This window comes from Varroa destructor, unplaced genomic scaffold (genome assembly GCF_002443255.2).
Source record: "Varroa destructor unplaced genomic scaffold, Vdes_3.0 BEIS01000003.1, whole genome shotgun sequence".
In the NCBI taxonomy this organism is placed as follows: Eukaryota; Metazoa; Arthropoda; class Arachnida; order Mesostigmata; family Varroidae; genus Varroa; species Varroa destructor.
This window is the reverse complement of record NW_019211456.1, coordinates 38,831,199-38,846,959: the sequence shown is the minus strand read 5'-3', so window position 1 is coordinate 38,846,959 and position 15,761 is coordinate 38,831,199. Positions and strand designations below refer to the sequence as shown.

At 44.8% G+C, this 15,761-nt stretch overlaps 1 protein-coding gene across 8 annotated transcripts in view; it reads right to left on the bottom strand.

Annotated features, from left to right (window-relative positions):
• LOC111246347 (glutamate receptor ionotropic, kainate 2-like) overlaps positions 1 to 15,761 on the bottom strand; it is a 294,379-nt gene that overhangs the window by 90,327 nt on the left and 188,291 nt on the right. For all 8 annotated transcript variants that reach the window (XM_022795808.2, XM_086984972.1, XM_086984973.1 and 5 more), the window contains one exon: positions 7,766 to 8,173. In XM_022795808.2, coding sequence (XP_022651543.1) covers positions 7,766 to 8,173 — 408 coding nt within the window. The remainder of the gene's footprint in view (positions 1 to 7,765; positions 8,174 to 15,761) is intronic.

Sequence of the window (15,761 nt, the reverse complement as noted above, 5' to 3'; positions counted from 1 at the left end):
CATGTTCGCCTAAGGCATGAAAATCCTTTTCATTCACATAATCGATTTTTTATTGCAGAACCTCAATCAAGCGTGAAGAAAATGAGCAACGTAATGGCGAAGAATGCAGAACCAAATAAGAAGCTGAAATAGATCAGAGCTACTTTACTCAAAAATGCTCCAGGTGCGATAGACTGATGTCGCATTTAACCCAGTTGACAATTATGGTGATATCACAGGGATTGTAGCAGGCGTTTTCGTCGGCTTCTAATAATACAATGATAATGCAAGACTTGGCTATATAAATAGACGCCGTGCATTGTAGGGTTGATGCTGCTGCTGTTACCACTTTTGCGCCGCAAAGTTTTGAGAGAATTAAGGCCTGGAAACCACTCTAAATAGGGATCCAGTCTCATCCAGCTATTGCTGACCTCTGAGACCATAGTCGTTATCTTGAATTGATTGTACCAGTTCGGTGCATTGGAGGACAGGGCAGTAAAAGCGTTACCCACTCTGAGTGTGTAGATTTATTCTGTAGTTACCTCAGTCCCGCTTTCATGGTGCTAGAGAAAAGAACTGTTCGTGTAGCGGTTTAAGCTTAAACTAGGTTTAACCAAGGACGCATATACGTACATGCCTACAAAAAGGATTTTCGTGCATACACATGTATGCACGGAAATCCTTTTTGAGCATTGTATCGTATATAATAGTCTTCTATTTGTATATTATATATATACATATGTCAAAGAAACTGTTTGAGTCTTTTCCTATATATACATTATACCAAATATAGCGGGTTCACCCTTCTTTTGAGTTTTTCTCTCTCTACGCAGGAGGGCGTGTCGTATCTTTGCTGCTGCTCCAACAGCTCTAACTACCCTTGTCGGAACGGAACTTTGCTTGCGGTGAGTGTGTTTGCAAGCGACGACATCTCCAGCGAACGGTGTCTGCCGCATCAGATAACAAAGAGACTGTCGGGAGGATGCAACGACATAACGAGTACGCGTGCTCGTGGAACCACTAAGCTCAGCGCTTCCTCCGTTCTCAGAAGCAACGCCACCAGCTTCCCTGTTCCTGCTCAGGGCCTCCGAGTCATTTCAATGACTGGATAACTTGAACGGTGCGAGTTGCTCGACTATACGGCTCCTGAGCGCGGCTGTACTTCAGCGGCTAAGTGGGGAATTGGCGTGAGCGATATTGTGGATGATAAGGGATGACGCGGCAAATCTGAAAGACGGAAGGCCACAAGACGCCGTAGGGATAGCTTGGCAGAGGAAGCAGATTGCACGCCATCCTCCTTGAAGAACCATTTTGCTTTTTGCCGAGCCACTGTTGTTCCGTCTCCGCTCTCTATCGCTGAGTCGCTCAGTTTTCTCCCTGATTTCCTTTATTCTTCTTTCCTCATCTCAATGATTCTTTATATTCTCAGCCGCAGCAAGCAACACCGGCTTCTGCATTGTTTTCGTCGTCACTTGATGCCTTTCGCGTCTGAGAATGGCAAAAGGCAGTCATGCAGTAGAAGGCCAGCGGTGTGCACCCTGTCTGCCCCTGTTTCGATGCGTGCAAGGAAACCGCTACCGTAACGCCGGAGACCTACACTAGCTAAAGACAGAGGAGTTCCTTCGTCCGCTGCTCCGTACGCCATCCTCCTTCTCCCCTTTGTCCTTTTCGGCCCCATTTGCACAGTAACAACAAAAAGCCTTTCAAAATGACGACCCTGTCAGCCCTGTCACTCACGGCGTTTGGGCGTTCGTTTCGAACGTACCATAGCAAAGCAGGCACAGAAACAGCAATAGCAGCAGGATGCTTAGAATAAGGCTATGAGCCGCCTACCGCGCGTACGATGCGTGCGAAAAGAGCCCCAGTGGCAACGAGCGCTGTCATCGGCGAGTACTACTGCTGCTGCTGCACCTAACGTCATTGAGAAGAGTATCGATAAAGCAAAATACCGGTAATGCAACGGCGTAACGTATTTTGTTTCCTTCGATTCTCATGCGCGCAAGGATTTTTAACGGCTGATGCACTCTTATCTTCTCCCGCCAAAGAGGAAGAAACTCTTTATTTCGTTGTTTCTCTCTTTTTCCCTTATGAGCATATATACGCCCCTAGCATGCTTTTGTTATTGTTAGAAGCGACCGAATGGGCTTTGTCTAGTACGTCCAACGTCGTGACAATATGGCAACAGCCGTAGGGAAACGCCACGAGCTACGCTTGATCATAGCTAATTAGTTGACAAACATCCAATGGGTGGAGTCATATTGCAAGCAGAACTGAATATACCAGCTATAGTTATGATGACGATAGCAGCAATATACGGAAGCCAAATAATAACAGGCCGGACACCGAAGGCGATGACGACCACAGAAGCAACAGCGGAATCGCGATCAATGAATGGCTAGTTTACAAACTGTCCTCCCATCGCTCCTTGGTAACATTGTTGTCCAGTTGTTGCATTCTTGGCGCATGTTCGGACTGCGCAACTGGCTGGACTGCTGGCGATGCTGTTCGTGCTCAAACACATTGGCAATGCTGCACGTGGCGGGCTTCTTTCAAACGTCTCAACCCATTATGTGTTACGTTACTGCTCGTTACAGCTACCATTGATACCGATATGGGTAAGACATGGGGTAGCAATAGGCGATTTACCGCTACAGCTGTGTTACTATTACAGGTACGGTATTATGCACCTGTCGCCAAAACCTACAGGCACTGCGATGAAAAGTAAACGATAGCAGTGTTTGAGCTGCTCTTCTTTGTTACTGGTAGTGTTGCGGTACTTTTTACAGTGGTTATCATAATAACTGCAAATGCGTAAAGCGTTGATAATAGCGGTGCGGAATGGCTCAGGGAAGAGCGAAAACATATCAGAGACAGCCGATTGACAAAGTATCTAGTTGGCTGTCGTTTTTCTTTCGACCCAGTATAGGGGCCGATTATGCTTTAATATCGGAATGGCCCGAGTGCAGTTAGTAGCAGAGACTGGGACCAATGGCACTAGAAGGCAGAGCGGAAGCATTATCAGTAGTACCAAAGATAAATGAGCAAAATATGCAACGTTCATTTGGCATTCTGTTGGTCTAGGCCATTGAGGCCTGGTCGCGCATTAGGATAATCGTGCCGTAGCCTCCTAGGCTCGCTTTGTACTCGTTTCGCGTGACTGAAGACTGGTAGAGGTTGAAAAACTGAAGTCGACGCCTTTACTGCCACCGGCATCAGGGACGCGAAGGTCTCAAGAACAACTGCTTTTTTGGTGCCCGCTAGAACGTTCCAAAGCTGCATTTTCATGATATCTATGTGTGGTATATGTGTGAGCACCAATCCTAATACTATTTTTCCTATATTTTCCGCTGAATGGGAGGCTCGACGGGTGAAACTGCTATACATAGCGCCCTTTCCCTCCATAAAGTTACGTTCTCTTCGCTCACTTACGTTCCGGTACGTCCATGCTGCTCAGGCTACCCACGTCGTTTTCGTTGCCACCGCAGTAACTGGAGCAGGATGGCAACAAAGGCTTGCAAAGCAGGTTTTTTTTGAGGGCTCTTTTTCCTCTGTCTTTCAAAAAGATATCATATTATCTCTCGGAATGAATTCCATACTAAAGGCGCGAAACACTGACGACGCCAGCTGCTTGAATAATGTACATCCTCAACATCGTCTCATCTCTGGTTTTCTATTTCCCATAGAATGTCTCCAGTCCTGCGCCGAAATTTGACGCACGGCCGTTATCTAACTGAGCGCATCGATCGCCTATCCACCCCTCTTATCGCAAGACATCAAAGGGCATCATGCGAACAGGAAAACCTAGATGTTGTTCATTCACCATGCAAAGCAGGCGGTGGTAAGGACGGCAATCCGGGAAAGGACGGAAGTAGCAACCACTAATGCACAAGACAAAAACGCACCTCAGACTCTTCAAAACATATCGTACGGTTCAAGCACATGGCAAGAGTGCGTGCTGTGTGTGTGCATGTGCGCGCGTGTTTGTAGCATGGTGGTCTGCCCTTTGACAGCGGGCAAAAAAAAGAGGTCTTCACTGAAAACAAATGCTAACTCGAATGGTAACATGGGACATGAGGCACAGTAAAGTGCTATCAAACGCTTTAGCAGCACTGCCCGCTACCATTGCCTTTGCCAGCGGCCGCCATGCCCTCTGTTAAAAACACTTTGTGCAGGTGGAACTCCACGTGTTGCGATCTGATCAACGGAAGACTTGGAAGAAGTTCCTGTTTTTTTGCCCCCTACCATCATTTCCTCTTTATAACAGAACGAACGCCTCAACGGCATTAGCTTATCGCTTACGGACCAAACAAAACGCACGTCACGCAGGTCACGGCGGCTGTGTGGAAAATGCAGCGTGGTGATGCTGTTGCGTGGCGTTTCAAGCTGTTAGCTACACGGGTTAGCCAAAGAAAGGCTGGACTGCTGAAGCAAGACGTGCTTCCACTATGTAGGCTATTTTAGGAGAAAGGCAAGAAGAGCGAATGCCTAAAGCATCAAGCAGCAGCAACAACAGCGGTCGAAGTAACATGTCGGCGTGTCTATTTCGTCATCAGCCAGACACCACTGCAGTGCGCCACGGCAGTCCGTTAAGCGTATTTCTTTTCTTCTTCTGCCGTCTGTCAATCATCAGCTGAAGTTTTTCCATCTTGGCTGTTGGTTTTCAGTCGCCATATTTGTTTTAGTCACGTGTTCTTCTTTTCGTGTTCGGCCCCTTTTATCAAGGCTATCCAAATTGGTGACACTGAGTGAGTATCGAGTGTCGACGATCACAACCCTTGCTAGCACATAGTGCAACTGCTAAATAAATGTTTTAGGTTTACCTCCTGTACTGTCGTTAAGAATTGCTTCAAATACGACAGTTTCTACCAGCCGTACTAGAATATAGCTGTATATGTGTTTCGTGTAGGCTCATGTCTCGTACGTTACGTGAAACGCTTCCTTTCCTATACGGAAAAACGTTCGTTTCTTCTCGGCGAACGTCAATGGACGACTTACGCCTAGCGGCGAAAAAGAAATAGTGTTGGGCGATACCAGCCGCAGCTTCGCTACGTAGTACGGTTGCTTTTACCACACATACATTATATATATATATATAAAAGTAGCCGCAGCAGTGAATGAGCTAGCGAGTAGTGCGTAGTGCGAGGAACGCTGAAGAGGTGGTGAAGGGGGAAGGGCTGACTAGTAGGGGGACTGCCACTGCTGCGGCAGTTTTGATGACAGTCTAGTAGCACTCGTAGCAGTGAACAATTCTGATGAGCGAGTCTCTTCTCTGCTCAGTCGAGCCCTACCAGGCCATCGCCAGCAGCAGCATTTTACTATATCTGTTCTCGACGCGCCCGCTTCGTTGCCTCTCTGCCTGCCAGCCTTTGCAATCCTCAGAACGGTGCACCATCATCAACAACACCCAGTGTGCTGCAGTAGGGTAGAGGAGTGCCAATAGAAACTTTTTATCGCGATTTCTTCCCGAGGCAATGCCTCGAGTCGCGTAAACGTGAAGGAATCGGCAGGCACCAGGCGGAGCGATTCGTTCGACGGAAACGCCGCGAGACGCAAAAGCGCCAAGACCCACCGAACGGCTGATAGAGCGACCGTGGATCGACGAAAAAGACGGCTAAAAGAAAAAGAAAGAGAAGGTCCGGCTAACCCACGAAGGCGAATTGCCATTGAAGGAGAACGGAAAAGTGACCGAAAACGAGGAACAGAGATGGAAGGAGAGATAAGGAGGGCACTTTTGTTCCTCTGCAGTCGAGTCCATCTCGTCACGGAGGCCGACAGACAAACACACTGACAGACAGACACTCAGGTACCTGCAACTGACCCATGTCAGTAAGTTTTTCTCTAGGGGGGACTTGTAGGGGAACTATACACTTTGATTCATGAGAGTAGGATGAGTAAACAGGACGGCTACTTTCGGACTCCGTTCTCCGAACATTTGCGGTGGACGTTATGCGGGTGGTTTTCTTTGTAGTATTGCTAGTAATCGGAAATACCAACGATGGATTCAGTTCGATAGTATGACTTAGGGAAAAGCTTCGAAAACATGGAAACAATAAGAGAGTACTAACATAGGACAGCAAAGGATGGGAGAACTGAAGAAGCTAGTCCTGTAACGCGTTGCTGAAGGTCATCACGGACCGGGGCAGGTGATGTGAAGTGTAATGATATCATCGTGTGACTCAGGTACGCAAACATAATACTACCATTACCATTAACTTTCCTCATTTAGTGGCTCAATAGGCACCTTTTTCTTCTGTTAGAGAAGAACAAAGGTTTCTCTGGTTTTTGAAAGCGTTAGTTGGAAAAGTTTTAGATCCAAGCCGATAACGAATGTCTTAGCTCAGAAAACGACATTAGGAATAAAGAAAGAAGCTGAGCACAGATACCATTCTGCTGAGTCTAACATATTCAATTATTTAGCAACTGCTAAAATCGTTGTCCGTATATCGAGTTTATGGTAAATGTTATGGTAAAAATAAAAAAAAAAAGCAATCTAAGTCCTTCCTTAACATTCAATCGTCGCCTACCGTTCAGCATTTAGCCTTCGTTAGGAAAAGGACTTGTAAAGTGCGGTCCCGCCTGGGAGGGCGTGATCTTACTGAAACAAAAGGCTGAGTGAAGGGAAATGGGCAGCGGAGTGTCTGATCAAGAAGCTACCCCGAAACCTAGAGAAAGCTCACCTTAAGTGTGATTTGGTGACTGGTGAGAATGGCAGCCCTTCGAAGCTTCTCTCATTTCTAGACTCCTGGATTCCTATTACTCTTTAACCTCGAAAAAGGCTTAGAATCTCTAAGGACACGAAAGCAACAAAGAGTAAGTCTAAAGACCGGTTCTATGTTTGCGATACGAATCGGTCTTTAAGTCTAAAACGTGCCTCTTAGACGTTTGTCTTTTGCTTTCGGGTTACAATCTGTGAGCTAGAAAGGAAAATAAGAGGACAGTCATGTTTTAAAAGCCCATGGTCGTCGAAATGGACTCGAATCGTTGTTTATACAAAACCTTTTGCTTCGGAATCGTCGCGCATAGAACTGGTGGTACCCTATAAAAGATTAGAATTTCAGTTCGAGCTACGAAATTAAACTATGCTTCAATGCCTGAAACACCACAAGTAAATATAGAATGCGCTACATGGAGAGCGACGTTTTTTTCAAAAGTTAACCTACACTATGCCGAACATATGCCTATATGACCTAGCATGTGTTTTGAAAGATCAGTTGGAACCCCCCACTTCCGATCTTGAACGTTGCCGTTCATTGAATCGAAAATCTTCTCAAAAAAAATTTATAATCATTCGAATAATACAGAGAAACGGTGTAAATAATCTAATTATCCTATTTTTGAAGACCTTAAGATACGTATGCTTAGTGGGACAATCAAACCTTGTGTAATGCATTATTACTTGATAGAAACTTCCTACCAAGTTAAGTAGCATATTTTAATATCATTCAATAATAAAAAAAATTAAAAAAAAAATTAGAAAAATCTCTTCTTCTCACCATCACTCCTTTTGTATACTGAAATATATTTACAATACTAATGATAATGATAACTACACTAGAGCCCTACATGTTGCTATGATACGCCTAATATAGTAGAACATAACAAATCTTGTCGTTTATGATAGGATCGGCAATAGCAGTAGAACGTAGCATAAACTGTAATTTATGTTCGACTACGCTGTTATTTATTTTCAAGTAAGCTCTTTTAGAAGGGTTTTAAGCCCTCAGATATTTATCATTCTACTACATTTTAACTGCGTATTAACGTCAGACATCCCTCTTGAACTTACCCTCGTGGTCTTCATAGACGAGAGCAAATGATTTCCAGTCCCACGTCTTGATCAGGTCAACGTAAGCCTGGGCCAAAATTGAGGGCTTCGGAAAGAGGTTTATGGAAAGATCATCGCGTTGCAGCTGGAAGTCCCAGCGCATCTCAACGTGGGGCACGTCGAGGGCGTCGCAGATCGACTGGACATGCATCGAGGTGACGTCGGATGTTGGTCCAAAGATGCCCGCGATGCCCTCCCGTAACAGCGTGCATACCTTCTTCGTCGCCCGGAAGCAGTCGTCTTTCTCGACGCGCTCCACTCGCGGCACTAGCCGCGATTTGAGCAAAATACTTTGGTCGTTATTGACGCGCTCGATGGCCACGCGGAACGCGAAGTCCTGCTCGTCGTCCTCGTTGTCGAACAGCCCTCCTGAAACAAAAACAGTGGTAAATTGGACGGGTTAGATAACATTATAAAACATCATTTTCTTTATGGTTATAAAGTGTGTAGATATTTTTGTTTGGACATATAGTAGCGACTACCTGCACTAGTCATTCAACCGTAATTTTTGAGCTGACAGACTCAGGGCCGTAGTAGTTTTTGCCGCAAAATATTTAATCGAGCGAGGTGGCTAGTCGAAAATATCGTTGTGCCGCTTAGGTGTAAGATAAATTTCTAAAAACGTTGTTATCACAGAACAAACGCACCATAGTAAATGCAATAAGAAACAATGCTAGTTACCTTCACTACAGAGGCACTATGTTAACGTGTTGTTTCTTACTGTAACGTTTTATATGTATGTTCTAGTGTTTTTACTCCTCGGTCCAAGTAGCGCCGTGAGTTTATAGGGAGCTCACGTAGAAAAAAATGAGCGTAAACTCATTAATTAAGCCTAAATTTTTCCTAGGTCTACATCCGGCCAAAGCAATAAGAAGCTTAAATAAACGAGATCATTGCTATCTATATATGCCGTATTGCTACGAAGTGATACAGTGGAGCCACACGATACTGTGCTTCATATACAATTATGAGTTATGAAGAATATACGCCCTCGTTGGGAACTGCCACTGTTGCTTTTCCTCTCTGACTCCTTTGTATTTTTTCGTTATCTGCCTTGTTTACTTCTGTCTGTGTGTGCCATTGATAAGGTCTGCTTATGAAACATTGAAAACAGAAAAGAAAAGACGCAATTTAGCATTTCGCTTAATCGAGATGGATGAATGGACATAAGCTGTCCGGGCGATGAATCCTAACAGTGGCCAGTTCAGTATATATTATTTTTCAAAAAATCACTATTTCTTGTCATGTTTGTGCCTGCAGGGTTCAAGCTGTCGTCTGCTTGGCTAGTTATGTAGTGGAGGACATTCTTTGTTTACCCTAAACAAATCTAGTACTTAGTACTAGATTAGTGCACCTACGCAATTTCGACAAAGTTGTTGACGTGTCCTTCATTTGTTCACAAATAAGTACAAACTAAGAATGCGTCCAATAGTTATCAACTGAATGTCAGTTGAGTCACCTTCAAAGGCTTCTCCAGCTGTTAATCGACTACACTAAACGTAACAAGATTATTAGATGCGAACATGTACTTTACTGTAGTAAGATTCATATTCCTAACCATTCACTAATGGATTAACGCATGTCATCTTGGGCCTATTCTATTAGAGTTCTCCGTGATAGTTAGATGTGACTAGACAATTTATTCCAAGGAAAAGTCCGCACGTCTGTCCTGCAGGACAGAAAAGCCTATGAGGATGACGGAGTAACTAGAAGCAATAATAAAGCCGAATTTAATGGCGTATTGTCTATTCTGTTGAGAAATGTAGACGAGTTTGATTGCCACACGTGGTGACTATTTTTAGGTTTATTCCACTTACAGTTATGAAGTACGTTCCGTATGCTTGGACGTATATAAACGTTCGCTAGAACGGTAAAGCACCCCTACAGACTCGAAAAGTAGGCTATATAGTGCGGTTTATGAGACAATCAACAGAGATGGCTGAGTAATTTGAATCGCACGTTCCGCTCTGTTACAACACTTTATAGTGTATAACACCATGTTTTTCTCGTACATAAAGGAGTTCTTGTCTAGCTTTTTCTATTTCTATGTCAACACAGATGATTTCTCTCGCATATATAGGCATTTCTAATATTCGGTTCGTCATTCGGCGACAACAGCAATAACGACAATGAAAGTCGACAGAGGTATGATTTCTGCTAAAACAACAGCCTTCGATACCTGGCTGCTGTCATCGCTCACCGCATACATACCCACGCCGTCACACCAAAGGCTCGAACACGAATGTATTTACGAAACAGACGAACTCTGTGTAGCTAGCCAGCTGCATGCTTGTTGATCTCCAGAAGTACCTAATGATCGACGAATTAAGCCGCTATGGCGAGTCATAGAAGATTCCTTTGCTTGTTATGAATGAATGCTATGCCCAGTATCATTATCGCATTCAGTCATAGCCGCCTGCTTGCGATCCCCTGCAGAGTTAAACGAGGAGAGCAACGGGGCTGGCCAGGAGAGCTAAAGAGGATCTAGGTCATCTTTGGGTTCACCCTCGAGCATCCTTTCCCCACCAGATCCCGACCGTTCCAATCGATGCAGTAGTCAAATATCTAACCTACCGCAGTAGAAGGTAGTTCCTTCTAACAGCTAGTGGCCTCGGCCTGCTTTGTCTTCTCTGCATCTTCCCTGCAGTACTTCGTCTTTTGGTCGGAGCCTCTTTACTGTCGGAATATTCGGCTTTCAGGAAATCAAAAAATAACTACTTTCTCGTAGTATATTGATAGCCCCGGCTGCTTTAGCACTTGCTTTAAGGATTGTCCGTATGCATTCATTTAGGTTGGTGATTTTTATTCAGTTCCTACTCTGGTATAGTCCTTAAAAAAGAATAGCAAAAGTACGCATAAGACGTGCGTGCAAGCTGTGGTGACAATACTGTATAATTGTTAAATTTGGTCATCTATTTCACAATGAATGAACATACATTTCAATCCGATTGGCGTAAGACGGAGATATTCATTTAGACCCTCTGAACCTGATTAAAACAAGAGGCTCAGGTGTAAACAAATATAACTGGCTAGTCGAACATTGAATAAATATGCTAAAATATTTTATGAGCAACGTGTGAAAACGTAAGCTTTAGGAGTTACTCTATCTACAGTATTGTTTTTTTTTTTTTGATTAACAATATAGTAGTACCTAGCGCTAACAACAGCTTAATTTTGAGTCTAACAAAAAAAAATGATTTTCTATGTTATCACGACGAAAAAGCAGCGCATGCGCGAAAAGAAAGTTTTTTAAACGTATAGAATGTATGGTCATAAAATATTTCGTTACTTTACAGCTTACCACAAAATAAAATGCAACAATCACGCTTGCTTTTTTAATATCCTCGAGGTAGGGGTACTGTATTAAAAGGCATTAAAGTTAAAGCTTTGAAGTTAAAGACTTGAACATAAATCACCTTAACGAAACACTCGGTTTGATGGTATTATTAACCGCCGCGTCCGTCCCCTAGTGTGGTGGTTCGTCAGAGTGACCACCGGTTATCATTATACCAGTTCGTCAGTTCCTTTTTGCCCGACGTGAAATAGCAGCTAATCGTATTACGTCTCTTGCGGTCTTGGGACGCGTGACCCGAATGGTATGGGCCTTCATTTCAAGCCCACTAGCTCTCGAGAATCAAGAGTATCTGAATAAATTCGCCTTTCTTGAAACCTTGCCGATAGTGTTTAGCGCATGAGCAAGGCAATGGCATTAGCAACTGTTTTAAGTGAGGAAGTCATAGCAATAGTTGCTGTTGTAGCCTTCAGCATGAATAGAATAGTTTATATCGGACGCTCGCTGTTTTATCCTTTCAGAGTCGCGCGCTTCTTGACGAAATTTTTTCCAATCGTTTCACTTCTCTCTGTATCTTCTTACTTTCTCGATCGCTGAACTACGACAAAAACGTTACGCCAAAACCTTCGTAGGTCCTTTTCATACCTTTACCTTGGCCTTTTTTCCTTAGTGCGCTGCCACTGTCTAAAAGTGTTCTCTCTTCTCGTTTTGATTCTACGCGTACGCGGATGCTCATAGTGGAGCCAGCGCGATGACAAGGAATAGCGCACCTGCTCCTAGTTTTGCCGATGGCACGCGAACTCATCAACCTCGAAATGCGCCGTTAGTTCAGTCGGCGACATCTACATTATCGTCGCCGCTATTTCCTCCGTAGTTCTAGGAAGTTTATTGAACGAACGAATGATCAGGAGAGAACTGCTAGTACTCGCTGCTGCTTCTGCGATCACCTTTGCTGGAAGAGTGCGCTCTAAGTGTAGAGACAGTGACCGATCCGTCCCCTGCGAAACGAGCGGAAGAAAGCTACTTTGATCGAAAGCCGTCGGCGTCATGATCCCTAAGGACGGTCAGAAGTAAAAAAGGCAGCAGAAGAAAAATGAGAGGCTGCAAAAATAACGACAGAAACTTGCCTTCTCTTGTCTCTTTTTTCCTTCAGGATATTATTGCCGACAAGTAGCCAGCACAAAGTACGGTAGAGGACATCATATAACAGAACCACTCGCAGAAGACTCGTTGGCTATCTACCACCAGCCTGCCCAGTGCATGCTGCTGTCTGGTGCGGCATCGGCGCCAACGAGAAGAGGAAGGACTTCTTGGACTTTTCGGCCACTCAGTGCCCGGCTGCTGCCGCTTCTCAGAACTGAATTGTGATAAATTAGTCCCTTTGGCATGGCCGCGGCTCCTCAGCCTTGAGCGAGTGTGCGCTACTATCTGTATCGACACGAGTCCGCTGCGGAGCACGATGAGGGAGGACCGCGCTACGAAAATAAGTAGGAAAAAGGAGACGAGTCAGGAACCAGGCGCACGCTAGCGGTAGGATTAGGAGGCGCTTTTTCACTCTTACGCTGGGCAAGCGAGAGAAAGAGAAGTCCAAGGAAATTGGGCTTTTGTCGGCCCTACTATCTCTTTGTTAGTCCGGGTAAGATCCTTCGACGCAGAGCGCACCGCACCGGCGACTAGGACTGAGGGTCTGCTAATTCCAAATGGGTGTAATTTACTCTTAAGACACTTAACGACGTACGTGCCCCCAATGAATAGCGAAAGACGACCAGTGAGACACGAAAGTGCGAGAAGAACGAGAAAAGTTAATGCCGTTACCATGCTTGCCTTCAACTAGTACAACACGCGAGTGTTACGACTATTATTGCTACTGCCTTTGCCCCTGGTGGTTCAACTACGAAACTGGGCCGTCTTTACTCCCGATCGTCGAAGCAGAACCGAGCCGTCGTAACGGCCGGCACCCGACAGTTGCTTCTGTACCCCCGCATGGCTTGTATCCACGTAATTAGAGAAAAAGACGACAAAAGAAAGTGCAGCAGGAGTATGAGCCTGTTGCCTTCGGCTAGCCCAGACTAGGCTAGTAGGAAGAGCAGTACAACAAAATAAACACATCATGTCAATTCCTCACAATTGACCGTGCCGGTCAGAAAAAGGCAGTAATACACCGCCTGTCAAGAATAGCAGTGGTGCCCATAACAGCATCAGAGATCGACTGTTCCTGCAACTGAAGCTCCCATCCGCCTGGTTAGCGTACGACATACGTGTCATACTGTTCCACACGACTCTCGCTCGTCCTTCGATTTCGAGTTTTCTTTGAGATATTTTGTCACAAGCTTTCCGGTTTAACCATTTAAGAAGCTTTGATACATGTCTGGATGGGACTAGGCCGGGGTTGCCAAGCAGAATTAACTACAGCCGATGGAGAGGACGATCTTCGCAGAGTGATCGCTCTCTCGAGATGTTCTACTCAGTCTTCTTTCTGTGAAGTCATGGCCTGATCTACGATGCTCTACTCATAGAAACCATACCGAGTCTCTCTAAATCTGTCTTGAGTAATATATTTTTAAGTTGCTCGCCATTGAAATGGTCGGTCCAGGAAAGTAAGAGGAGAGCGATGACGTTAGGGGTAGTGGCAGTTAGAGTATAGGATGCCCTATGAGTTAATGTCTATCGAAATAAGTATCCCAAGCCCCCTGAACCAAGTAATCACTCTAAGATATTGGCGACATGTATTATTGCTACCTAGATGTGCACAGAGTGGCCGACGCAAATCGTGAAAGCTAGGGACATCTTCGGCATTTTTCTCATAGATCTACACCCACGGCTCGTATTTCTTTCTTTCACGCTCTTCTATTTGCAGCATGTGGTTAGGCATGCATGTGTGTATTGACGTTGGACCGGGTTAGCGTGTGTGTCAAATAGAGTTTGGATAGCGTCTTCTAATAGAACGTTGCTGCCATAGATAAAGCCTTGGAGCCAATTCGTTAGCACATCGGTTATTTGTCGCCGGCAAACATGTGCCTGGCGTGTTGCGATTCGTTTCCTTTCTGCTAGCTGGCGAAACAGCGAGTCAGAGGCTTCACTGACTCGCGGTAGCAAAAGGACAGAAAATCAGCCGAGATTGGTATAGCGAGTAGAAGCTGTCTACGCTGCCGCCATCGCAGCCGCATCTTATGTCAGTGGATCGAAATCCTCTCGAAGATGTTGTATGTGGATTTTCCGCAGCCTTGTCTTCGAAAGCCTTCGACGCCTTTCGCTAACGAAAAGCTTCTTGCCCTGTTTCGTTTTGCGTTGCCCTGATACCCTTGTTTTGACATAACGTGGCCACTTTTAATCACAAAAAGGACAAGAAATCGTCCTAAGTCGACCGAAACCTATCGCGACCATCCCCAGCCTATAACAGACCCTGGCGACTTGATCCCTTGCCATCGGATATGGCCTAGGACAGTAAAGCGTGGTTTAGCAAATAACGAACAATACCTATTACATTACGACGTCTCCAGCGCAGATGGAATCCAGTATACGATCAGGCTTTGCCGGGATTGTTGACTGAATTATTCAAGTCGTTAACTCGGAATCTCCGAAACAAAGAAATCAGTCACACACTGCAAGCATATTATATAAAACATGTTCTATATTTCTTATGAGCAGCCTTTAAAGGAGGATACTAGTGGCTGTAAATTTTGTAGAAAATTTCTGGCTGTAAAATGCTTTCTGCTCTAATATAGACTGCTACGAATTTAGCGACAGTGTAAAGAATACTTCTTATTAAGGTCATTGATTAGCGGACCCTTGATGAAGTAATAATTACACTAGATCCTGAATACTCCGCTCCTGCCAATCAACACTGAACCACTAACTATGGTGAATATATAAATCATTTAACTCAAAGTTGAAACCTTAGATCCGTTTAGATCAACGCCCTCTTTCCTTCCATTGGCCGCAAGCTTTTGTTTATCCACAGCCGAAGTCTGGTTTAAATATCCTGTTCAGCAAAACGCAGACTGATATACACCTTTTTACTAATTAACAATGTTAGATCTGTTGCTGCTTTCTGGGCAGACGCAGTCAACCTGCGTGACGCGGATTCTTATGTTTGCCCCTCCTACCGTAAACTTCTCTGAGGATATGCAAAGTATGCAACACACTGGCTGGAACGAAATTGGTAATCCTCTTTGATAGCATGTAAGTTTCCAACGGCGTTGCTAAGCTCTGCGCATGAATAATTATCTTATGTGTACGCGGAACGAAGACCAATATTATATGAAACGCGAAGAAAAAATGGTATAGTTCATTCGTCAATATCTATCGTCTTCTTGGTGCGGTCATGTTCAGAATGAACTGAGGCTAGAATGAATATGACTAAATAAATAAATGTAATCTGACGTCCACAAACTATGCCGGGCCCACTTTTTTTTATCACTGCATATCACCCGCTACGATTCATTGTGTTCCAGCGCGCCGCCTTCCTACTATTGCATTGTGTTTTAGCGGTCTTCTGGGCCCAGTGCACTCGAAAGCGTAGAGAACAGCGGGTAACGAGTTACGTTTGGCGCAATCCTGTGATATTCGTCATGGTGGGGCGTCTCCAGCAGTTCCTTGTGGACGGCCACGGCCTGCTGTCGCCGCCGTCGCAGGTGCTGCGGATTGTTTGGTAAAAGTCATACG